The 26,407-nt window shown below is 50.4% G+C and overlaps 1 protein-coding gene across 3 annotated transcripts; it reads right to left on the reverse strand.

Annotated features, from left to right (window-relative positions):
* Positions 1–25,980, reverse strand: LOC132377671 (mitochondrial intermembrane space import and assembly protein 40-A-like). Of its 3 annotated transcripts, XM_059943894.1 has the most exons (4): positions 25,833–25,980; positions 8,076–8,174; positions 2,758–2,940; positions 1–759 (listed from the first exon to the last, which is right to left on the reverse strand). In XM_059943894.1, the coding sequence occupies exons 1-4, from the start codon at positions 25,852–25,854 to the stop codon at positions 461–463; spliced, it is 603 nt and encodes a 200-aa protein (XP_059799877.1). In that variant the 5' UTR covers positions 25,855–25,980; the 3' UTR covers positions 1–460. The 3 variants fall into 3 exon arrangements, with proteins under 3 accessions (XP_059799877.1, XP_059799878.1, XP_059799879.1); XM_059943895.1 differs by lacking the exon at positions 2,758–2,940; XM_059943896.1 differs by having other exon boundaries at positions 616–2,940.
* Between the last annotated feature and the right edge of the window lie 427 nt (positions 25,981–26,407).

Raw genomic sequence — 26,407 nt, forward strand, 5'->3', positions numbered from 1 at the left:
CAACTTAAAAATATCTTTAATTTAGAATGTATTTGCTGTGCTGTAGAGAAGGGGCTGGCAGCTTACAGTGCAGTGTGGGTATTGATTAGCTGCCACAACCCCTTCCCCAGCAGTGTAGACACACAGAGCCTGGTCCCTGCTCAAGGGAGGGGGGTGGTGGAGTTCTCACCACGGAAAGAACCTTAGCAGCGAGACTGTCCTGTTCACACCCTCAGGGAGCGATTCCGACTGTTCTCCCCCCCCCACTGCCCGTCTCTATGCCAGCAACTGCAGGGAGACACCCCCTCATCACCAGTCTCTGTGCTAGCAGCTGTAGGGAGCCCCCTCTCCCTTCACCCTCCCCGCGCCCCGCCCTGGTCTCCGTGCCAGCAGAAAACCCCTCCCCCACGAAGGAGAAGGTCAGCCGGCAGCTGGGAGCTGCGGAGGGGACGCTGGACACCTCCCCCCACAACCCTACTGATTAGCTGGAGCCCTGAGTCTGGGCTGGGGGCGTCTCCTGGACTGGGAGTTCGCTTGGCTGCTCCTGGTCAGTAGGAGGCTGGGCCTCGGCTTCCTCGTCCTGAGGGTAGAGGTCGGGATAATGCTGCATACACTCCTGCATGGTGCGGAACTGCTCCAGGCAGTCGGAGCCCTTCACCTCCTCCTGGCTGTTGTGGAAACAGGAGAAGGCAGACTTGAACTGCCCACCACAGGGACCGCTGGCCATGCCTCCCAGGCACGGGCAATTCCAGTTAATATCTCCATTCGGTAAGATCAGTCCTGCAAGCACAGAGAGACACCGCGTTAGGAAGGGCGCCGGGGGAAGTACAGACCATAAGACATAGGAGCAGAATTTGGCCATTCGGCCCATCATGATCCCCTATTCCTCTCAACCCCATTCTCTTGCCTTCTCCCCTTAACCCACCTAATCACGAATCTATCAATCTCTGCTTGAAATATACCCACTGATCTGTCCCCCACAGTCAGCTGTGACCATGAATTCCACAGACTGGCTAAAGATATTCCCTCTCATCTGTCCTAAAGGTATATGCTTATGCCCTCTGGTCCTAGACTCCCCCACGATTAGAAACACGTATTCCAGAGGTCAGGGTCGGGGTCGACTGTGGATGCTGCATTCCAGCTTCTATGTGATACGCACGCCAGGGCTGTACGGTATGTACAGCAAGCACGTAGCAGCAGAGACCGATAGAGTTTGGCACCAGCAGGGTCGCGGGAGCCGCCAGTCAGTGTAAGCTCTGTGTAGGATTGCCTTAGGGGCTCCAGCTCCAGATTTTTCCTCAGGGTTTAATGCCAAAGCCCTCCCCATGAGTGGGTGTAGCCGTGAGGCGGTGGACAGATGGGATCAGAGATTTCCTTCTCCTAGATGAGCTGCCAACCACGGCTGATGAGCCCCACCTGCCCAAAGCGATTGGTTTTAAGGCACCTGTAACCCGCCTCTGCCCCTTGTCCTGTCAGTAGAAACGGTTCTGCCAGGCTTACTATCTGAGCCACACGTGACGGCCAGGAGCAGGATCTGGTTGTCAGAGGCTATTTGATATGCACAGCACTGGGAGCATTTAATAGGTAGTGGGAGCTTGTCCCCATTACCACCCCCGGCTACAACACCCTTATGCAACCAGTGCACTCCACATCCACTCCATCTAGGTCAGGGGTTCCAAGGGCCCCTTGCTCAATGGGATTGCTTCATGCCATAGAAAAGTTTGGAAACCTCTGATCTTTCAAAAGACCATAATACATAGGAGCAGAAATGGCCCATCGAGTCTGTTCAACTCTCAACTCCATTCTCACCACAGCCCCATGCCCTGACTAATCAAGAGCCTATCAACCTCCTCTTTAAATTCACCATGACCTGGCATCCATAGCCACCTGTGGCAACAAATTCTCCACCTCCTGGCCAAAGAAATTCCTCGTCTCTGTACTAAATTATTGCCCCTCTATTTTGAGGCTAGACTCACACGCCATCATCCTCTCCACCTAGGCCTTTCAATATTCGATAGGTTTCAATGAGATCACCCCTCATTATTCCAAACGCCAGCGAGTTCAGACACAGATCAAACACTCCTTTATATGATAACCTTTTCATTCCCGGAATCATTTTCGTGAACCTCCCCAATGTCAGCACATCCTTTCTTTAAACAGGGGCACAAAAGTCTGTGTGCGGTCTGACCAGAGCCTCAGCATCACATTCTTGTTCCCGTCCTCCTGAAAGGAATGCTGACATCGCATTCGGGTTCTTTAACTACCTCCAACAGAGGTACTGGGGCAGAAGAGCCCCCTCCTTAGGGCAGCACAGGGGTTGGCATAACACCTTACAGTGCCAGAGACCAGATCCAATTGCATTTCAAAGGATGGCCATGAGGTGGGGAGGGTCTTCTTGAAACCCGTTGAACATCAAAAGCCTTAGCTAGTGGATGTGGAGGATGTTTCCTACAATGGGGGAGTCCAGGACCAGAAGCACAGCCTCTAAATAGAGGGACATGTATCTGGAACAGAGATGAGGAGGAATTTAGCCAGGAGCTGGTGAACCTGTGGAATTCATTGCCACAGACAGCTGTGGAGGCCGTCACTGGGTGCATTTAAATCAAAGGTTGATGAGTTCTTGACTAGTAAGGGTGTCAAAGGCTATGGGGAGAAAGCAGAAGATTTAGGGCTGAGAGGAAAAATTAATCAGCCACAATGACACGGCATATTCTGCTCCCTTGTCCTATTGTCAACCCCTGCCACTGTCTGTAAGGAGTTTGTAATTCTCCCTGTGACCATGTGGGTCTCCTCCGGGTATCCAGCTTCCACACACAAAGACGTCCAGATTTGGATCAGTAATCTGTGGGCACCAGAAACATGGGCTGCCCCAGCACGTCCTCGGACTGTGTCCGTCGTTGATACAAACGACACATTTCACTGTACGTGTTAATGTACTCGACAGATAACGCCAATCTTCATCTATGGGAAGGAGATACAGGGATCAGAATCGTTCATTATCACTGACATACGGTGTAAAATTTGTACTGCAGCAGTACAGTGAAATACATTAAAAATGATTAATTTACAATAAATATAAAAAAGGCAGTGCAGATAGAGAAAACAATGAGGTAATGTTCATGGACCGTTGAGAAATCTGATAGCTGAGGGATAGAAGCTAAAACGTTGAGTGTCTACCCTCCCTGATTGTAGCAATGGGAAGAGGGCATGTTCTGGGTGATGGGACTCCTTACTGCCTTCTTGAGACACTGCCTGTTGAAGATGTCCTTGATAGTGGCAAGGCTTGTACCGGAGATGGAGCCGGCTGAATCTCCAATCCCCTACAGCTTTTACAACAGCGGACATTCACAGCACAGGTGCCAGGGCTGAAAGGCCTCCTCCTTCCACTACACGAGGGGTGGGGGGGGGGGGAAGAATGGGTCTTCCAACCAACACCAGCTCACTGGTATCACACAGGAGATCTGTTTAATAGACTGTACCAGTGGGGTAGAAGCTGTCTCTGTCCTCGTAGGTATGTTTGGGCTTTTCTTCCGGTTTAAGATGACTCCGGTGAAGCCTCATGACTCCTTATCAGCAGCAAACAGAACGAAGAAAACGACTAAATACTTTGTTAATGACTACTGGAATGAGTGCCAGATGAAGTGGTGAATGTGGGCTCATTTTTAACATTTAAGAAAAACTTGGACAGATGAGAGGGTTATGGAGGGATACGGTCCAGGTGCAGGTCAGTGGGACTAGGCAGAGAAATGGTTCGGCACAGACAAGAAGGGCCGAAGGGCCTGTTTCTGTGCTGTAATGTTCAATGGCTCTATCATCACTAACAATGGACAGGCACACAGAGGGGAGGCGGGATCGAGACGAAGGAATGACCCAGTGTTTGGATGATTTAAGTACTGGGCCATATTGAAAAGGTCACGCTGTCAGGACTGGAAGCGAGAGACAAGCCAGTTCCACCCGGCTCTGCTCACTGCTGTGTGATGTTTAACCAGCTCTGCGCTGAGCACGAGCTGTGGCCTGCTCCGGGTGTAGCGATACCTGGCTTTGGGTCTGCGGCTGTGTGATGTTTAACCAGCTCTGCTCTGACCTTCGGCCGCAGCCTGCTCCAGGTGTAGCGATGCCTAGCTTCATGTCTTTTGTAAGACTTCAGTTCTAAGTTCTATTGATTAGTTTTATTGATTTATTTTTTCTCTTTCTGCACAGTTTTTTAAAAAATGGGTTCTTCTGGATACTTTTGTTTTGTGGCTACCTGTAAGGAGATGAATCGAGGTTGCACAAAGTGTGGATACGTCGATAATAAATGTACTTTGAATCTCCTGCCAGAGGGGAGAGGGGAGAAGGGAGTATGTCCAGGGTGTGTTCTTCATTCGTTATGAGCCGTGTCACCTTACATGGTCTATCCATGACCATGATTGTTCTTGGCAAACTTTTCTACAGAAGTGGTTTGCCATTGCCTTCTCCTGGACAGTGTCTTTACAAGACGGATGACCCCAGCCGTTATCTACACTTTTCACAGATTATCTGCCCAGCGTCAAAACCAGGATTTGTGATCTGCACCGGCTGCTCATACGACTATCTATCGGCTGCTCCCATGGTTTCCCATGACCCTGATCGGGGGCTCAGCAGGGGCTACAGCTTGCCCAAGGGTGCCCTGCAGGCTAGCAAAGGGAAGGAGCACCTCACACCTCCTTTGGTAGAGACGCATCTCCACCCGACACCCGTGATGTGTGGGGTCTTTGTCTACTTTACCGAGGCAGCAGGAAGTGTAAACGGTCCACGGAGACGAAGCTGTTCCCTGATAGAACATCAGAAACCTGTGGTTTCTTGCAGTCACGGGCAGAGGAGTTGCCATACCAAACCATGATACATCCCAATAGGACCAATAAAAATTGGTGAGGGTCATCAGGAACGTACTGAAATTTCATAGCCAAGTTTAGAAAATTCCTTTTCTTAATCGCAGTAATATCAATGCTGATCTGGAGAAGTACAGAGGCAATAAATAGAGCGCTGCCGCCATCTTGTGGCGTGGTTTGGAATTACAACAGCTAAACTCAAGAACTGAATCCACACTCGCTGCTCCACAGCAGACTGGCGTGGCGTCGCTGGAGCTGCCAGCCAGCACTGATCTCAACGCTCCAGACTTTCATTCTGAGTTTACTCCTGAGGCCTTCTCCACAAGGCAGCATCAGCATCGAGATTGGCATATCATGAGTTGGATGCTCTGTGTCCTATCCTTCTCATAAGACATAGTAGAATTAGGCCATTCAGCCCATCTGGTTTGTTCTGTCATTCCATCATAACTGATTTATTATCCTTCTCAATCCCATTCTCCAACACCCTAATCACAAACCCATCAACCTCCACTTTCAACATACCCAATGACGTGGTCTCCACAACCATCTGTGGCAATGAATTCCACAGATTCACCACCCTCTGGCTAAAGATATTCCTCATTATCTTTGGTCTAAAGGGGCATCCTTCTATTCTGAGACTGTGCTCACTGGCTCTAGACTCCCCCACTATAGGAAACATCCTCTCCACATCCACTCTATCTGTGTCCTCTGGTCCTAGTCTCCCCCACTATAGGAAACATCCTCTCTACATCCACTCTATCTGTGTCCTCTGGTCCTAGACTCCCCCACTATAGGAAACATCCTCTCCACATCCACTCTGTCTGTGTCTTCCGGTCCTAGTCTCCCCCACTACAGGAAACATCCTCTCCACATCCGCTCTATCTGTGTTCTGGTCCTAGACTCCCCCACTATAGGAAACATCCTCTCTACATCCACTCTGTCTGTGTCTTCCGGTCCTAGACTCCCCCACTACAGGAAACATCCTCTCCACATCCGCTCTATCTGTGTTCTGGTCCTAGACTCCCCCACTATAGGAAACATCCTCTCCACATCCACTCTATCTGTGTCTTCCGGTCCTAGACTCCCCCACTATAGGAAACATCCTCTCCACATCCACTCTATCTGTGTCCTCTGGTCCACGACTCCCCCACTATAGGAAACATCTTCTCCACATCCACTCTATCTGTGTCCTCTGGTCCTAGACTCCTCCACCATAGGAAACATCCTCTCCACATCCACTCTATCTGTGTCCTCTGGTCCTAGACTCCCCCACTGTAGGAAACATCCTCTCCACATCCACTATTCGTGTCCTCTGGTCCTAGACTCCTCCACCATAGGAAACATCCTCTCTACATCCACTCTGTCTAGGCCGGGGGTCGGCAACCCGCGGCTCCGGAGCCACATGTGGCTCTTTTACGTCTGTGCTGCGGCTCCCTGTTGCTTTGGGAAATAATTGGTTGTGGCGACCCTTTTCCTGGCACACAACTCACCGACTCACAATTAGATAGCCTACGGGGGTTTGCGAGCACAGAGCTTTGGAGCCTCTGCACCATGGGGGGGCAGGTTGAGGGAGGCTTAAAAGTGAGGCTGAAGATTTCGAATAAAGTTTTTTCCTTCGACTGCAGTTACCGACTCCGTGTCGTAATTTTAGCGCTGCGTGTAGCACACCGCTACATGGTCAGTATTTAATTAAAATGTATTTTATGTTTGTTAGTTTTTGAAATGTAAATCTAAATTTGAAGATTATGGTGATCTTGTACAATCTAAATAAGACGTTGTGGCGACCCATTTCCTGACACATCCGAACCGGCTCACAATTAGCCAGCGTTCAGGCTAAGGGAGATAGCCTACGGGGGTTTATGAGTACGTGTCTTTTGCAGCATCCGCGCCCATGGGGGGCGGGTTGAGGGAGGCTTAAAAGCAAGGCTGTTTAGTTCGAATAAAGTATCTTTGACTGCAGTTTACTGACTGCGTGTAGCACACCGCTACAACGTGTTTTTATCGCTGGCTGTCCAGAGGGGAGGTGCTGAAACGCTTTGTCGCGTGTCTGGAAGAAGTGAAAACTTTCCTGGGCAGCAAAGGGCTCACCTTTCCCGAGCTGGAACAGCCAGAGTGGCTGGAAAAGCTACACTTCATGGTAGACATGACAGCGCACCTGAACACGCTGAACACAGCTCTTCAACGGGGTAAGGACGTACAGCCCTGCACATGTTGGAGGATGTTTTGGCATTCGAGCGCAAGTTGACGTTGCTTGCCAGAGATTTACAGAAAGGCACATTGTCTCACTTCCCCAATTTGAGAGAGTTCAAACAAGGTCACGACATGATAAATTCGGAGTATTTACATTCTGCAATCATCGCAATGCAAACAACGTTTGGGAAACGCTTCTGTGAGTTCAGAGAGGAAAAAAACACATTATCCTTCCCGGTCACTCCCCTAAGCATCGATCCATCCCTACTGAATACGACTGCATTGTCAGGTGTGAGTCAACCTGAACAAGGATGATAAATATTTTAATTGCCTATTATTTTACGTATATTCATATGTTTTCATTGTTCAGTGAAATAGTCCTTTTATTTTTCAGGTTGACAGCTGGCTGACGTTATTTTTGGTTTGCTGCTGGCGGCAAATTTAAGTTTGGCGTTTTTCATAAATACAAGAAGGACTCAAATAGACGTTGAGTATTTTACTTAAAAGTAACCTTCAACCCAACGTCTTTTTTTCGGAGGTCAAAATGTTTTTGTTGCATGCAGAAATGTAATTTCGTTTTCTCTGCAGGAGTTCATCAATTTCATAAATGCAACACATTATAGCTTGTTTACACATAGCATAAAGGCAAAACAAAACGTTGTATGCAGTGTTATTTCATTTTAAATGTCAAACGGGTTTTGCGGCTCCCAGTGTTTTCTTTTCTGTGGGAAACGGGTCCAAGTGGCTCTTTCAGTGGTAAAGGTTGCCGACCCCTGGTCTAGGCCTTTCAATATTTGATGGGTTTCAATGAGATCCTCTCTTATTCCTCTAAATGTCAGCGAGTCCAGACCCATGGCCAGTGGACGTGGAGCCCCATCCTTGTTTCCCCTGGATATTGTGGAGCTGGAGGGACGGATTTAGGAACTGAAGCTCCCATTGGCCACCTCTGGGGGCATGTACAGAGCCGAGGAATTCTCTCTGGGAAGTAGCAAAAATTGATTGGCTGCAGCTGAGGATGCCATGATACGTGAATGGTCACACAACACCCACACTCACCTTGATCTTCGTAAGGGTCGTTGGGATCATCTGCAATCAGCTCAGCACTACTCGGAGTCTCGTGATCCTCCTTGGTGACGAAGATGATCCTGTCTTTGCCTGGAAGTCAATGGAAGGTTCAGATTAGTCCACAACAACACCACCAAGTGAGTAAGCATTACGCTAACCGCTATGGCACCGTGCTGGGCAAGGAAGTTCAGTGACGTTCTTATCCAGGGCTTCAGTCAATGAGATTGCAAACTAGAGGGGAGGTGAGGGCCTCCGTCGGTCAGAGTCGACCATCGATATTGCATCCTAGCTGTCTAGATACACAGGCCAGGGCAGTGTGATGCGGAGAGCAAGCTGTTGCCCATACAGCAGGCTCCCCCTCTCCACACAGCTGATAAACCCAAAGTAGAGACGGTTCCGCTGGGTTTAATAGCTAAGCCACACGTGAAGGCCAGGAACTGGACCTGGTTGTCAGAGGCTATTGGAGGCACATGCCATTCGGAGCGTTTAACAGGTAGAGGGTGCTCATCCCCATTACCTTGCATGGCTCTAACAACCTTAGGGTCAACTGAATTCCCTGAAAGCTCTGAATTAGGGCACCAACGCTGCCTGTCGGTTAGTGTAACACTTCACAGCACCAGCGACCCGGGTTCCATTCCCTCTGCTGTGAGGTTCTCACTGTGCCCTGCACACTCCAATCCCCTCGCACATTCCAGACACTCCGGCTGGTCACATGGGTGTAACTGGGCTCATTACCATGACACATCTCTAAATAAAAATAAAATCGTCTAATTCAAGAAAGAAAGCAAACTCAGCTCATCCAGAACCAAGATAACCATGTGTTTGATTTACAAGTGCAACGAGTTCAGACCCGCACCCGGATCGTAGCCCTGAGTGAACATTATCGATAGCCTGTTTTGGTTTAACCATGCACTCAGCACAGCCAGGAAAGCTCACCCATACCTTCACTTCCTCAAGAGTGGAAGCAAGTTCTGAGTGCCCCCATACACCCTCTCCAGTATGCACCACGGGCAGCACCCTATCGGGGAGCATCACGGCTTGACTCGGCAAACACTCTGCCTGACCTGGGCCAGTACTGACCAGGGAGGGAACCTCACTGAACCCTCTCGAATATCGAGAGGCCGGGACAGAGTGGATGTGGAGAGGATGTTTCCTATAGTGGGCCAGAGGGCACAGATAGAGTGGATGTGGAGAGGATGTTTCCTATAGTGGGGGAGTCTAGGACCAGAGGACACAGATAGAGTGGATGTGGAGAGGATGTTTCCTATAGTGGGAGAGTCAAGGACCAGAGGGCACAGATAGAGTGGATGTGGAGACGATGTTACCTATAGTGGGGGAGTCTAGGACCAGAGGACACAGATAGAGTGGATGTGGAGAGGATGTTTCCTATAGTGGGTGAGTCTAGGACCAGAGGACACAGATAGAGTGGATGTGGAGAGGATGTTTCCTATAGTGGGGGAGTCTAGGACCAGAGGACACAGATAGAGTGGATGTGGAGAGGATGTTTCCTATAGTGGGGGAGTCTAGGACCAGAGGACACAGATAGAGTGGATGTGGAGAGGATGTTTCCTATAGTGGGTGAGTCGTGGACCAGAGGGCACAGATAGAGTGGATGTGGAGAGGATGTTTCCTATAGTGGAAGAGTCTAGGACCAGAGGACACAGATAGAGTGGATGTGGAGAGGATGTTTCCTATAGTGGGGGAGTATGGGACCAGAGGACACAGATAGAGTGGATGTGGATGTGGAGAGGATGTTTCCTATAGTGGAGGAGTCTAGGACCAGAGGACACAGAGTGGATGTGGAGAGGATGTTTCCTATAGTGGGGGAGTCTAGGACCAGAGGACACAGATAGTGTGGATGTGGAGAGGATGTTTCCTATAGTGGGAGAGTCTAGGACCAGAGGACACAGATAGTGTGGATGTGGAGAGGATGTTTCCTATAGTGGGGGAGTCTAGGACCAGAGGACACAGATAGAGTAGATGTGGATGTGGAGAGGATGTTTCCTATAGTGGGGGAGTCTAGGACCAGAGGACACAGATAGTGTGGATGTGGAGAGGATGTTTCCTATAGTGGGAGAGTCTAGGACCAGAGGACACAGATAGTGTGGATGTGGAGAGGATGTTTCCTATAGTGGGGGAGTCTAGGACCAGAGGACACAGATAGAGTGGATGTGGATGTGGAGAGGATGTTTCCTATAGTGGGAGAGTCTAGGATCAGAGGACACAGATAGAGTGGATGTGGAGAGGATGTTTCCTGTAGTGGGGGAGTCTAGGACCAGAGGACACAGATAGAGTGGATGTGGATGTGGAGAGGATGTTTCCTATAGTGGGAGAGTCTAGGACCAGAGGACACAGATAGAGTGGATGTGGAGAGTATGTTTCCTATAGTGGGTGAGTCGTGGACCAGAGGACACTGGTAGAGTGGATGTGGAGAGGATGTTTCTGATAGTGGGGGAGCCTAGGACCAGAGGACACAGATTGAGTGGATGTGGAGAGGATGTTTCCTGTAGTGGGGGAGTCTCGGACCAGAGGACATAGATAGAGTGGATGTGGAGAGGATGTTTCCTATAGTGGGGGAGTCTCGGACCAGAGGACATAGATAGAGTGGATGTGGAGAGGATGTTTCCTGTAGTGGGGGAGTCTCGGACCAGAGGACATAGATAGAGTGGATGTGGAGAGGATGTTTCCTATAGTGGACCAGAGGGCACAGATAGAGTGCATGTGGAGAGGATGTTTCCTATAGTGGGTGAGTCGTGGACCAGAGGGCACAGATAGAGTGGATGTGGAGAGGATGTTTCCTATAGTGGGGGAGTCTAGGACCAGAGGACACAGATAGAGTGGATGTGGAGAGGATGTTTCCTGTAGTGGGGGAGTCTCGGACCAGAGGACATAGATAGAGTGGATGTGGAGAGGATGTTTCCTATAGTGGACCAGAGGGCACAGATAGAGTGGATGTGGAGAGGATGTTTCCTATAGTGGGTGAGTCGTGGACCAGAGGGCACAGATAGAGTGGATGTGGAGAGGATGTTTCCTATAGTGGGGGAGTCTAGGACCAGAGGACACAGATAGAGTGGATGTGGAGAGGATGTTTCCTATAGTGGGGGAGTCTAGGACCAGAGGACACAGATAGAGTGGATGTGGAGAGGATGTTTCCTATAGTGGGTGAGTCGTGGACCAGAGGGCACAGATAGAGTGGATGTGGAGAGGATGTTTCCTATAGTGGAAGAGTCTAGGACCAGAGGACACAGATAGAGTGGATGTGGAGAGGATGTTTCCTATAGTGGGGGAGTATGGGACCAGAGGACACAGATAGAGTGGATGTGGATGTGGAGAGGATGTTTCCTATAGTGGAGGAGTCTAGGACCAGAGGACACAGAGTGGATGTGGAGAGGATGTTTCCTATAGTGGGGGAGTCTAGGACCAGAGGACACAGATAGTGTGGATGTGGAGAGGATGTTTCCTATAGTGGGAGAGTCTAGGACCAGAGGACACAGATAGTGTGGATGTGGAGAGGATGTTTCCTATAGTGGGGGAGTCTAGGACCAGAGGACACAGATAGAGTAGATGTGGATGTGGAGAGGATGTTTCCTATAGTGGGGGAGTCTAGGACCAGAGGACACAGATAGTGTGGATGTGGAGAGGATGTTTCCTATAGTGGGAGAGTCTAGGACCAGAGGACACAGATAGTGTGGATGTGGAGAGGATGTTTCCTATAGTGGGGGAGTCTAGGACCAGAGGACACAGATAGAGTGGATGTGGATGTGGAGAGGATGTTTCCTATAGTGGGAGAGTCTAGGATCAGAGGACACAGATAGAGTGGATGTGGAGAGGATGTTTCCTGTAGTGGGGGAGTCTAGGACCAGAGGACACAGATAGAGTGGATGTGGATGTGGAGAGGATGTTTCCTATAGTGGGAGAGTCTAGGACCAGAGGACACAGATAGAGTGGATGTGGAGAGTATGTTTCCTATAGTGGGTGAGTCGTGGACCAGAGGACACTGGTAGAGTGGATGTGGAGAGGATGTTTCTGATAGTGGGGGAGCCTAGGACCAGAGGACACAGATTGAGTGGATGTGGAGAGGATGTTTCCTGTAGTGGGGGAGTCTCGGACCAGAGGACATAGATAGAGTGGATGTGGAGAGGATGTTTCCTATAGTGGGGGAGTCTCGGACCAGAGGACATAGATAGAGTGGATGTGGAGAGGATGTTTCCTGTAGTGGGGGAGTCTCGGACCAGAGGACATAGATAGAGTGGATGTGGAGAGGATGTTTCCTATAGTGGACCAGAGGGCACAGATAGAGTGCATGTGGAGAGGATGTTTCCTATAGTGGGTGAGTCATGGACCAGAGGGCACAGATAGAGTGGATGTGGAGAGGATGTTTCCTATAGTGGGTGAGTCGTGGACCAGAGGGCACAGATAGAGTGGATGTGGAGAGGATGTTTCCTATAGTGGGTGAGTCGTGGACCAGAGGGCACAGATAGAGTGGATGTGGAGAGGATGTTTCCTATAGTGGAAGAGTCTAGGACCAGAGGACACAGATAGAGTGGATGTGGAGAGGATGTTTCCTATAGTGGGGGAGTATGGGACCAGAGGACACAGATAGAGTGGATGTGGATGTGGAGAGGATGTTTCCTATAGTGGAGGAGTCTAGGACCAGAGGACACAGAGTGGATGTGGAGAGGATGTTTCCTATAGTGGGGGAATCTAGGACCAGAGGACACAGATAGTGTGGATGTGGAGAGGATGTTTCCTATAGTGGGAGAGTCTAGGACCAGAGGACACAGATAGTGTGGATGTGGAGAGGATGTTTCCTATAGTGGGGGAGTCTAGGACCAGAGGACACAGATAGAGTAGATGTGGAGAGGATGTTTCCTATAGTGGGGGAGTCTAGGACCAGAGGACACAGATAGAGTGGATGTGGAGAGGATGTTTCCTATAGTGGGGGAGTATGGGACCAGAGGACACAGATAGAGTGGATGTGGATGTGGAGAGGATGTTTCCTATAGTGGAGGAGTCTAGGACCAGAGGACACAGAGTGGATGTGGAGAGGATGTTTCCTATAGTGGGGGAGTCTAGGACCAGAGGACACAGATAGTGTGGATGTGGAGAGGATGTTTCCTATAGTGGGAGAGTCTAGGACCAGAGGACACAGATAGTGTGGATGTGGAGAGGATGTTTCCTATAGTGGGGGAGTCTAGGACCAGAGGATACAGATAGAGTAGATGTGGATGTGGAGAGGATGTTTCCTATAGTGGGGGAGTCTAGGACCAGAGGACACAGATAGTGTGGATGTGGAGAGGATGTTTCCTATAGTGGGAGAGTCTAGGACCAGAGGACACAGATAGTGTGGATGTGGAGAGGATGTTTCCTATAGTGGGGGAGTCTAGGACCAGAGGACACAGATAGAGTGGATGTGGATGTGGAGAGGATGTTTCCTATAGTGGGAGAGTCTAGGATCAGAGGACACAGATAGAGTGGATGTGGAGAGGATGTTTCCTGTAGTGGGGGAGTCTAGGACCAGAGGACACAGATAGAGTGGATGTGGATGTGGAGAGGATGTTTCCTATAGTGGGAGAGTCTAGGACCAGAGGACACAGATAGAGTGGATGTGGAGAGTATGTTTCCTATAGTGGGTGAGTCGTGGACCAGAGGACACTGGTAGAGTGGATGTGGAGAGGATGTTTCTGATAGTGGGGGAGCCTAGGACCAGAGGACACAGATTGAGTGGATGTGGAGAGGATGTTTCCTTTAGTGGGGGAGTCTCGGACCAGAGGACACAGATAGAGTGGACGTGGAGAGGATGTTTCCTATAGTGGGTGAGTCTAGGACCAGATGATACAGATAGATTGGATTTGGAGAGGATGTTTCCTATAGTGGGGGAGTCTAGGACCAGAGGACACAGATAGAGTCGACGTGGAGAGGATGTTTCCTATAGTGGGGGAGTCCAGGACCAGAGGACACAGAGAGAGTGGATGTGGAGAGGATGTTTCCTGTAGTGGGGGAGTCTAGGACCAGAGGACACAGATAGAGTGGATGTGGAGAGGATGTTTCCTATAGTGGGCCAGAGGGCACAGATAGAGTGGATGTGGAGAGGATGTTTCCTATAGTGGGTGAGTCGTGGACCAGAGGGCACAGATAGAGTGGATGCGGAGAGGATGTTTCCTATAGTGAGGGAGACTAGGACCAGAGGACACAGATAGAGTGGATGTGGAGAGGATGTTTCCTATAGTGGAGGAGTCTAGGACCAGAGGGCACAGATAGAGTGGATGTGGAGAGGATGTTTCCTATAGTGGGTGAGTCATGGACCAGAGGACACAGATAGAGTGGATGCGGAGAGGATGTTTCCTATAGTGAGGGAGACTAGGACCAGAGGACACAGATAGAGTGGATGTGGAGAGGATGTTTCCTATAGTGGGGGAGTCTAGGACCAGAGGACACAGATAGCGTGGATGTGGAGAGGATGCTTCCTATAGTGGGGGAGTCTAGGACCAGAGGACACTGATAGAGTGGATGTGGAGAAGATATTCCCTGTATTAGGGGAGACTAGGACCAGAGGACACAGATAGAGTGGATGTGGAGAGGATGTTTCCTTTAGTGGGGGAGTCTCGGACCAGAGGACACAGAGTGGACGTGGAGAGGATGTTTCCTATAGTGGGTGAGTCATGGACCAGAGGACACAGATAGAGTGGATGCGGAGAGGATGTTTCCTATAGTGAGGGAGACTAGGACCAGAGGACACAGATAGAGTGGATGTGGAGGATGTTTCCTATAGTGGGGGAGTCTAGGACCAGAGGACACAGATAGCGTGGATGTGGAGAAGATATTCCCTGTATTAGGGGAGACTAGGACCAGAGGACGCAGATAGAGCGGATGTGGAGAGGATGTTTCCTATAGTGGGTGAGTCTAGGACCAGATGATACAGATAGATTGGATGAGGAGAGGATGTTTCCTATAGTGGGGGAGTCTAGGACCAGAGGACACAGATAGAGTCGACGTGGAGAGGATGTTTCCTATAGTGGGGGAGTCTAGGACCAGATGATACAGATAGATTGGATGTGGAGAGGATGTTTCCTATAGTGGGGGAGTCTAGGACCAGAGGACACAGATAGAGTCGACGTGGAGAGGATGTTTCCTATAGTGGGAGAGTCCAGGACCAGAGGACACAGAGAGAGTGGATGTGGAGAGGATGTTTCCTGTAGTGGGGGAGTCTAGGACCAGAGGACACAGATAGAGTGGATGTGGAGAGGATGTTTCCTTTAGTGGGGGAGTCTCGGACCAGAGGACACAGATAGAGTCGACGTGGAGAGGATGTTTCCTATAGTGGGGGCGTCCAGGACCAGAGGACACAGAGAGAGTGGATGTGGAGAGGATGTTTCCTGTAGTGGGGGAGTCTAGGACCAGAGGACACAGAGAGAGTGGATGTGGAGAGGATGTTTCCTTTAGTGGGGGAGTCTCGGACCAGAGGACACAGATAGAGTCGACGTGGAGAGGATGTTTCCTATAGTGGGTGAGTCTAGGACCAGAGGACACAGATAGAGTGGATGTGGAGAGGATGTTTCCTGTAGAGGGGGAGTCTAGGACCAGAGGACACAGAGAGAGTGGATGTGGAGAGGATGTTTCCTTTAGTGGGGGAGTCTCGGACCAGAGGACACAGATAGAGTGGACGTGGAGAGGATGTTTCCTATAGTGGGGGAGTCTAGGACCAGAGGACACAGATAGAGTGGATGCGGAGAGGATGTTTCCTATAGTGAGGGAGACTAGGACCAGAGGACACAGATAGAGTGGATGTGGAGAGGATGTTTCCTATAGTGGGGGAGTCTAGGACCAGAGGACACAGATAGCGTGGATGTGGAGAAGATATTCCCTGTATTAGGGGAGACTAGGACCAGAGGACACAGATAGAGCGGATGTGGAGAGGATGTTTCCTATAGTGGGTGAGTCTAGGACCAGATGATACAGATAGATTGGATGTGGAGAGGATGTTTCCTATAGTGGGGGAGTCTAGGACCAGAGGACACAGATAGAGTCGACGTGGAGAGGATGTTTCCTATAGTGGGGGAGTCCAGGACCAGAGGACACAGAGAGAGTGGATGTGGAGAGGATGTTTCCTGTAGTGGGGGAGTCTAGGACCAGAGGACACAGATAGAGTGGATGTGGAGAGGATGTTTCCTTTAGTGGGGGAGTCTCGGACCAGAGGACAGGACACAGATAGAGTGGACGTGGAGAGGATGTTTCCTATAGTGGGTGAGTCTAGGACCAGATGATACAGATAGATTGGATGTGGAGAGGATGTTTCCTATAGTGGGGGAGTCTAGGACCAGAGGACACAGATAGAGTCGACGTGGAGAGGATGTTTCCTATAGTGGGGGAGTCCAGGACCAGAGGACACAGAGAGAGTGGATGTGGAGAGGATGTTTCCTGTAGTGGGGGAGTCTAGGACCAGAGGACACAGAGAGAGTGGATGTGGAGAGGATGTTTCCTTTAGTGGGGGAGTCTTCGACCAGAGGACACAGATAGAGTGGACGTGGAGAGGATGTTTCCTATAGTGGGTGAGTCTAGGACCAGATGATACAGATAGATTGGATGTGGAGAGGATGTTTCCTATAGTGGGGGAGTCTAGGACCAGAGGACACAGATAGAGTCGACGTGGAGAGGATGTTTCCTATAGTGGGGGAGTCCAGGACCAGAGGACACAGAGAGAGTGGATGTGGAGAGGATGTTTCCTATAGTGGGGTAGTCTAGGACCAGAGGGCACAGATAGAGTGGATGTGGAGAGGATGTTTCCTATAGTGGGGGAGTCTAGGACCTGAGGACACAGAGAGAGTGGATGTGGAGAGGATGTTTCCTGTAGTGGGGGAGTCTAGGACCAGAGGACACAGAGAGAGTGGATGTGGACAGGATGTTTCCTGTAGTGGGGGAGTCTAGGACCAGAGGACACAGATAGAGTGGATGTGGAGAGGATGTTTCCTATAGTGGGGGAGTCTAGGACCAGAGGACACAGATAGAGTGGATGTGGAGAGGATGTTTCCTTTAGTGGGGGAGTCTCGGACCAGAGGACACAGATAGAGTCGACGTGGAGAGGATGTTTCCTATAGTGGGGGAGTCTAGGACCAGAGGACACAGAGAGAGTGGATGTGGAGAGGATGTTTCCTTTAGTGGGGGAGTCTCGGACCAGAGGACACAGATAGAGTCGACGTGGAGAGGATGTTTCCTATAGTGGGGGAGTCCAGGACCAGAGGTTACAGAGAGAGTGGATGTGGAGAGGATGTTTCCTGTAGAGGGGGAGTCTAGGACCAGAGGACACAGAGAGAGTGGATGTGGAGAGGATGTTTCCTTTAGTGGGGGAGTCTCGGACCAGAGGACACAGATAGAGTGGACGTGGAGAGGATGTTTCCTATAGTGGGTGAGTCTAGGACCAGATGATACAGATAGATTGGATGTGGAGAGGATGTTTCCTATAGTGGGGGAGTCTAGGACCAGAGGACACAGATAGAGTGGATGCGGAGAGGATGTTTCCTATAGTGAGGGAGACTAGGACCAGAGGACACAGATAGAGTGGATGTGGAGAGGATGTTTCCTATAGTGGGGGAGTCTAGGACCAGAGGACACAGATAGCGTGGATGTGGAGAAGATATTCCCTGTATTAGGGGAGACTAGGACCAGAGGACACAGATAGAGCGGATGTGGAGAGGATGTTTCCTATAGTGGGAGAGTCTAGGACCAGATGATACAGATAGATTGGATGTGGAGAGGATGTTTCCTATAGTGGGGGAGTCTAGGACCAGAGGACACAGATAGAGTCGACGTGGAGAGGATGTTTCCTATAGTGGGGGAGTCCAGGACCAGAGGACACAGAGAGAGTGGATGTGGAGAGGATGTTTCCTGTAGTGGGGGAGTCTAGGACCAGAGGACACAGATAGAGTGGATGTGGAGAGGATGTTTCCTTTAGTGGGGGAGTCTCGGACCAGAGGACAGGACACAGATAGAGTGGACGTGGAGAGGATGTTTCCTATAGTGGGTGAGTCTAGGACCAGATGATACAGATAGATTGGATGTGGAGAGGATGTTTCCTATAGTGGGGGAGTCTAGGACCAGAGGACACAGATAGAGTCGACGTGGAGAGGATGTTTCCTATAGTGGGGGAGTCCAGGACCAGAGGACACAGAGAGAGTGGATGTGGAGAGGATGTTTCCTGTAGTGGGGGAGTCTAGGACCAGAGGACACAGAGAGAGTGGATGTGGAGAGGATGTTTCCTTTAGTGGGGGAGTCTTCGACCAGAGGACACAGATAGAGTGGACGTGGAGAGGATGTTTCCTATAGTGGGTGAGTCTAGGACCAGATGATACAGATAGATTGGATGTGGAGAGGATGTTTCCTATAGTGGGGGAGTCTAGGACCAGAGAACACAGATAGAGTCGACGTGGAGAGGATGTTTCCTATAGTGGGGGAGTCCAGGACCAGAGGACACAGAGAGAGTGGATGTGGAGAGGATGTTTCCTGTAGAGGGGGAGTCTAGGACCAGAGGACACAGATAGAGTGGATGTGGAGAGGATGTTTCCTTTAGTGGGGGAGTCTCGGACCAGAGGACACAGATAGAGTCGACGTGGAGAGGATGTTTCCTATAGTGGGGGAGTCCAGGACCAGAGGACACAGAGAGAGTGGATGTGGAGAGGATGTTTCCTGTAGTGGGGGAGTCTAGGACCAGAGGACACAGAGAGAGTGGATGTGGAGAGGATGTTTCCTTTAGTGGGGGAGTCTCGGACCAGAGGACACAGATAGAGTCGACGTGGAGAGGATGTTTCCTATAGTGGGGGAGTCCAGGACCAGAGATTACAGAGAGAGTGGATGTGGAGAGGATGTTTCCTGTAGAGGGGGAGTCTAGGACCAGAGGACACAGAGAGAGTGGATGTGGAGAGGATGTTTCCTATAGTGGGGGAGTCTAGGACCAGAGGGCACAGATAGAGTGGATGTGGAGAGGATGTTTCCTATAGTGGGGGAGTCTAGGACCAGAGGACACAGAGAGAGTGGATGTGGAGAGGATGTTTCCTGTAGTGGGGGAGTCTAGGACCAGAGGACACAGAGAGAGTGGATGTGGAGAGGATGTTTCCTGTAGTGGGGGAGTCTAGGACCAGAGGACACAGATAGAGTGGATGTGGAGAGGATGTTTCCTATAGTGGGGGAGTCTAGGACCAGAGGGCACAGATAGAGTGGATGTGGAGAGGATGTTTCCTATAGTGGGGGAGTCTAGGACCAGAGGACACAGAGAGAGTGGATGTGGAGAGGATGTTTCCTGTAGTGGGGGAGTCTAGGACCAGAGGACACAGAGAGAGTGGATGTGGAGAGGATGTTTCCTATAGTGGGCCAGAGGGCACAGATAGAGTGGATGTGGAGAGGATGTTTCCTATAGTGGGTGAGTCGTGGACCAGAGGGCACAGATAGAGTGGATGCGGAGAGGATGTTTCCTATAGTGAGGGAGACTAGGACCAGAGGACACAGATAGAGTGGATGTGGAGAGGATGTTTCCTATAGTGGAGGAGTCTAGGACCAGAGGGCACAGATAGAGTGGATGTGGAGAGGATGTTTCCTATAGTGGGTGAGTCATGGACCAGAGGACACAGATAGAGTGGATGCGGAGAGGATGTTTCCTATAGTGAGGGAGACTAGGACCAGAGGACACAGATAGAGTGGATGTGGAGAGGATGTTTCCTATAGTGGGGGAGTCTAGGACCAGAGGACACAGAGAGAGTGGATGTGGAGAGGATGTTTCCTGTAGTGGGGGAGTCTAGGACCAGAGGACACAGAGAGAGTGGATGTGGAGAGGATGTTTCCTGTAGTGGGGGAGTCTAGGACCAGAGGACACAGATAGAGTGGATGTGGAGAGGATGTTTCCTTTAGTGGGGGAGTCTCGGACCAGAGGACACAGATAGAGTCGACGTGGAGAGGATGTTTCCTATAGTGGGGGAGTCCAGGACCAGAGGACACAGAGAGAGTGGATGTGGAGAGGATGTTTCCTGTAGTGGGGGAGTCTAGGACCAGAGGACACAGAGAGAGTGGATGTGGAGAGGATGTTTCCTTTAGTGGGGGAGTCTCGGACCAGAGGACACAGATAGAGTCGACGTGGAGAGGATGTTTCCTATAGTGGGGGAGTCCAGGACCAGAGGTTACAGAGAGAGTGGATGTGGAGAGGATGTTTCCTGTAGAGGGGGAGTCTAGGACCAGAGGACACAGAGAGAGTGGATGTGGAGAGGATGTTTCCTTTAGTGGGGGAGTCTCGGACCAGAGGACACAGATAGAGTGGACGTGGAGAGGATGTTTCCTATAGTGGGTGAGTCTAGGACCAGATGATACAGATAGATTGGATGTGGAGAGGATGTTTCCTATAGTGGGGGAGTCTAGGACCAGAGGACACAGATAGAGTGGATGCGGAGAGGATGTTTCCTATAGTGAGGGAGACTAGGACCAGAGGACACAGATAGAGTGGATGTGGAGAGGATGTTTCCTATAGTGGGGGAGTCTAGGACCAGAGGACACAGATAGCGTGGATGTGGAGAAGATATTCCCTGTATTAGGGGAGACTAGGACCAGAGGACACAGATAGAGCGGATGTGGAGAGGATGTTTCCTATAGTGGGTGAGTCTAGGACCAGATGATACAGATAGATTGGATGTGGAGAGGATGTTTCCTATAGTGGGGGAGTCTAGGACCAGAGGACACAGATAGAGTCGACGTGGAGAGGATGTTTCCTATAGTGGGGGAGTCCAGGACCAGAGGACACAGAGAGAGTGGATGTGGAGAGGATGTTTCCTGTAGTGGGGGAGTCTAGGACCAGAGGACACAGATAGAGTGGATGTGGAGAGGATGTTTCCTTTAGTGGGGGAGTCTCGGACCAGAGGACAGGACACAGATAGAGTGGACGTGGAGAGGATGTTTCCTATAGTGGGTGAGTCTAGGACCAGATGATACAGATAGATTGGATGTGGAGAGGATGTTTCCTATAGTGGGGGAGTCTAGGACCAGAGGACACAGATAGAGTCGACGTGGAGAGGATGTTTCCTATAGTGGGGGAGTCCAGGACCAGAGGACACAGAGAGAGTGGATGTGGAGAGGATGTTTCCTGTAGTGGGGGAGTCTAGGACCAGAGGACACAGAGAGAGTGGATGTGGAGAGGATGTTTCCTTTAGTGGGGGAGTCTTCGACCAGAGGACACAGATAGTGTGGACGTGGAGAGGATGTTTCCTATAGTGGGTGAGTCTAGGACCAGATGATACAGATAGATTGGATGTGGAGAGGATGTTTCCTATAGTGGGGGAGTCTAGGACCAGAGGACACAGATAGAGTCGACGTGGAGAGGATGTTTCCTATAGTGGGGGAGTCCAGGACCAGAGGACACAGAGAGAGTGGATGTGGAGAGGATGTTTCCTGTAGAGGGGGAGTCTAGGACCAGAGGACACAGATAGAGTGGATGTGGAGAGGATGTTTCCTTTAGTGGGGGAGTCTCGGACCAGAGGACACAGATAGAGTCGACGTGGAGAGGATGTTTCCTATAGTGGGGGAGTCCAGGACCAGAGGACACAGAGAGAGTGGATGTGGAGAGGATGTTTCCTGTAGTGGGGGAGTCTAGGACCAGAGGACACAGAGAGAGTGGATGTGGAGAGGATGTTTCCTTTAGTGGGGGAGTCTCGGACCAGAGGACACAGATAGAGTCGACGTGGAGAGGATGTTTCCTATAGTGGGGGAGTCCAGGACCAGAGATTACAGAGAGAGTGGATGTGGAGAGGATGTTTCCTGTAGAGGGGGAGTCTAGGACCAGAGGACACAGAGAGAGTGGATGTGGAGAGGATGTTTCCTATAGTGGGGGAGTCTAGGACCAGAGGGCACAGATAGAGTGGATGTGGAGAGGATGTTTCTTATAGTGGGGGAGTCTAGGACCAGAGGACACAGAGAGAGTGGATGTGGAGAGGATGTTTCCTGTAGTGGGGGAGTCTAGGTCCAGAGGACACAGAGAGAGTGGATGTGGAGAGGATGTTTCCTGTAGTGGGGGAGTCTAGGACCAGAGGACACAGATAGAGTGGATGTGGAGAGGATGTTTCCTATAGTGGGGGAGTCTAGGACCAGAGGGCACAGATAGAGTGGATGTGGAGAGGATGTTTCCTATAGTGGGGGAGTCTAGGACCAGAGGACACAGAGAGAGTGGATGTGGAGAGGATGTTTCCTGTAGTGGGGGAGTCTAGGACCAGAGGACACAGAGAGAGTGGATGTGGAGAGGATGTTTCCTGTAGTGGGGGAGTCTAGGACCAGAGGACACAGATAGAGTGGATGTGGAGAGGATGTTTCCTATAGTTCTCAATATTTACTGTTCATTTATTGTTGCTATTTTCTCTTTTCCTTTTGTACGTTAGTTGTTTGTCCATCCCTTCCATTGATTCTACTACGGTTGCTGGATTTCCAGTGAACTCTCGCAAGAAACTGGATCTCAGAGTTGTACATGGTGACATTACTGTACTTCGATAATAAATTGATTCTGAACACAGCTAACATAATCTGTCTGCCTGCTCCAGGTATTCTCACTTCCTGTCCCATTGGGCAGAAGACAAAAGCCTGAAAGCAAGTACACCCCAGGTTCAAGAACAGCTTGGACCTCACCGGTACAGACAGTTCCCCAGAACAATCTACCTCATTCTGTCCTTGCACCTTGTTGTCTGCCTGTACTGCACTCTCTCTAACTTTATTCTGTTGTAGTTTCCCTTGGAGTGAGGTGACAGGCAAAATGACTAACACGAGGGGGCGTAACTTTAAGGTGACTAAAGGAAAGTATCGGGGCAATGTCAGAGGTGGTTTGTCTAGTTTTTTTTTTTACACAGAGAGTGGTGGACGTGTGGATTGCTCTGCCGGGATGGTGCTGGGAGCAGAAACGCTAGGGACATTTAAGGTACCCTCAGGCACATAAATGATAGAAAAATAGAGGACAATGTGGGAGGGAAGGGTTAGCTTGATTTTAGAGTAGGTTAAGAGGTCAACACAACATCGTGGGCTGAAGGGTTTGTACTGTTCTATGTCCTAAAACAAAGTTTTTCTCTGTATTTGTCACAATAATACACCAATTTAGCATTGCAGTGACTGTATAGGGCAGCAAATAGGACTGCGCATGGCCTAACTCATGTTTCACAAAGTTATACCATTATCTTCCTTTATTCCATCACCCACATAAAGGAGCCTAGCTTAAGCACCTTCATTGGAATTGCTTCTACAATCCTTTGTCTCTCCGTTGCTCAGTACTGCCTGACAACCTCCCCAAAGTATAGAGAACTGGTTGCATTCTCACCTGGTATGGAAACTGCAATGCACCAGGCTGTAGAGGGATGTAAACACAGCCACAGCCCTACCCAGCACTGAGGGCAGCTTCAAGCTTCAATACAACAGGCTGTAGCAGGTTGTAAACATAGCCACAGCCCTGCCCAGCACTGAGGGCAGCTTCAAGCTTCAATACAACAGGCAGTAGAGGGATGTAAACACAGCCACAGCCCTGCCCAGCACTGAGGGCAGCTTCAAGCTTCAATACAACATGCTGCAGAGGGATGTAAACACAGCCACAGCCCGACCCAGCTCTGAGGGCAGCTTCAAGGTGAGGCACCCATCACCGAGGACCATCAACTGGGAAACGCTCTCCTCTCATTGCTAACACCAGGGAGCAGGTACTGGACCTTAAAACACACACTCTACATTTTAGAAACAGGGTTAGGCTTATAGATCGAGAGTATTGATGCCAAAGGTGAGGGGGCACAACTTAAAGGCGGATGGAGAAAATTATAGGGGAGGATGCAAATGTCCAAAGTTGTTTTATTTTAAAACACAGAGAGCGGTGGGAGAGTGGAACACCCAGTCAGGGATGCTGATGAAGGAGCATTCTCAGATCGGCACTGGATGATAGAGAAGTAATGTGAGAGGGAAGGGTTAGATTGATCCTAGTGTAGTTTAAGGGTTAGCACAATATTGTGGGCTGAAGGGCCTGTACTGTTTGGTGTTTTAACTGATCTCACCAGCTGCCTGAGGAACCCGTCTCATTCTGGCCCTCACTTCACCGGATTTGGTCCATGAGATGTAGGAGCAGAATGTGGTCGTTTGGCCCATCAAGTCTGTTCCACCCTTCTCAACCCCATCCTCATCACTTTTCATGCCCTGATTAATTGAGAACCTATCAGTCTCTGCTTTAAATATACCCAGTGACTTGGCCTCCACAACCATCTGTGGCAACAAATTCCACAGATTCACCACCCTCTGGCTAAAGAAATTCCTCCTAATCTAATGGACATCTCTCAATTCTGAGGCTGTGCCCTCTGGTTCTAAACTCAATCACTATAGGAAACCTTCTTTATCTAGGTGTTTCAATATTTAATAGATTTCAATGAGATCCACCACCCCTCCCACATTCTTCTAAACTCCAGCAAGTACAGGCCCAAAGACTTGGCGAACCTTCTCTGCACCTTCTCCAATATCAGATCTTTTCTTAGATAAGGTGCCCAGAACTGCTCACAATACTCCAAGTGCAGTCTGACCAATGACTCCTTAAGCCTCAGCATTACATCCTCGCTCCTATATTCTAGTCCTCTCAAAATGAATGCTGGCATTGAACTTGCCTTCCTTACCACCAACTCAAAGCCTGCAAATTAGCCTTAGAGAATGCAAAGTTCTAACACAGAAACACACTCTGACCAACCCAGAGAAGGTAAATAGTTCGTCGTGGTCAATGTCGTCTCATTCCTTGGTAATCTTTAAACAGTGTTAACATCTAAACCTCTTTTCTCTCATCCAGATTTGTAACTGTATAAGTGACACCAGCCATGGGTGTACAATGCCAATGTAAACAAATCCCATCTCTTGGCATGTCTACATTCCCTGTCCAAACATCTCAACCTCACCACCCATGGACTAATGATTAGTTTTTAAAACACTTTTCATATAAGCAATATAGTTCACAGTGCTTTACAATGCAACAAGTTGTAAACATGAAAATAAAGTTTATAGTAATAGATATGAAGATAAAAGAAAAAAGATAAAAGCAAGGCTAAATAAAATAAGTTTCAAATAGGTATAAAAGTGTCAACTGAGACAGCATTGCTTATAGTTTTAGGTAGTGAATTCTACAGTTTAGGAGAAAAACTGACCTGCCAATGATCCTGAGGGAGATTGTTGAAATTTAAAAGGCTGGTAGAAGTAGACCGGAGAGTTCAAAATCTCTCATATGCAAATATCTCTCCCCTTCCATGGCCCAGCTGCCACAGTTCCCTACCTCAGACCCCCCACCACACCCCTGTCTGACCTTGTCCCCACACGCCCACCCCACTCCCTCTCTCTGACGTCTCCACACTCTCAATAATTTCTCCCAACACAAACAAAGTGCTAGAGGAACTCAGCTGGTCAGACCCCATCTATGGGGGGGGGGAATGAACCGTCAGCATTCTGGGTCGAGAGGACTGGAAAGGAAGGGGGCAGGTGAGAGGTGATAGATGGGGGGGGGGGATGCAGTACTGAGAGTCCCTCCCTCCCTCACTCTATCCCCTCCCTCCCTCCATCCCCTCCCTCCCTCAGTCACTCTATCCCCTCCCTCCCTCAGTCACTCTATCCCCTCCCTCCCTCACTCACTCTATCCCCTCCCTCCCTCACTCACTCTATCCCCTCCCTCCCTCACTCACTCTATCGCCTCCCTCCCTCCCTCACTCTATCCCCTCCCTCCCTCCGGTCGCCGCTCACCCTGCTGCCGGCAGTGGGACATCGCTGCCCGCTCGGTCCGTCTCGCCCAGAACCACGCCGCGACCTCTCACCCCCGCGCACGGCAAGACCCCGCCAGCCAATGACAGGCGGCAGGCGGGTCCGACCAATGGGAGGCGGCGACCTCTCACCCCCGCTCACGGCAAGAACACAGCCAGCCAATGACAGGCGGCAGGCGGGTCCGACCAATGGGAGGCGGCGACCTCTCACCCCCGCTCTCGCAAGAACACCGCCAGCCAATGACAGGCGGCAGGCGGGTCCAACCAATGGGAGGAGGCGACCTCTCACCCCCGCGCACGGCAAGACCTCGCCAGCCAATGACAGGCGGCAGGCGGGTCCGACCAATGAGAGGCGGCGACCTCTCACCTCTGCGCACGGTAAGAACACCGCCAGCCAATGACAGGCGGAAAGCGGTATCGACCAATGGGAGGCCGCGCTCTGGAGTGTGCCGGGGGGGGGGGTGACTCACCAAGTGCGGGAAACTTAAGGGAAACTCCTCCCTCCCCATCCCTCACCCTCCACTCCGTAAAACCTCCCTCCCCATCCCTCCCCATCCC

This window comes from Hypanus sabinus, chromosome 19 (assembly GCF_030144855.1).
Source record: "Hypanus sabinus isolate sHypSab1 chromosome 19, sHypSab1.hap1, whole genome shotgun sequence".
NCBI classification, from domain to species: Eukaryota; Metazoa; Chordata; class Chondrichthyes; order Myliobatiformes; family Dasyatidae; genus Hypanus; species Hypanus sabinus.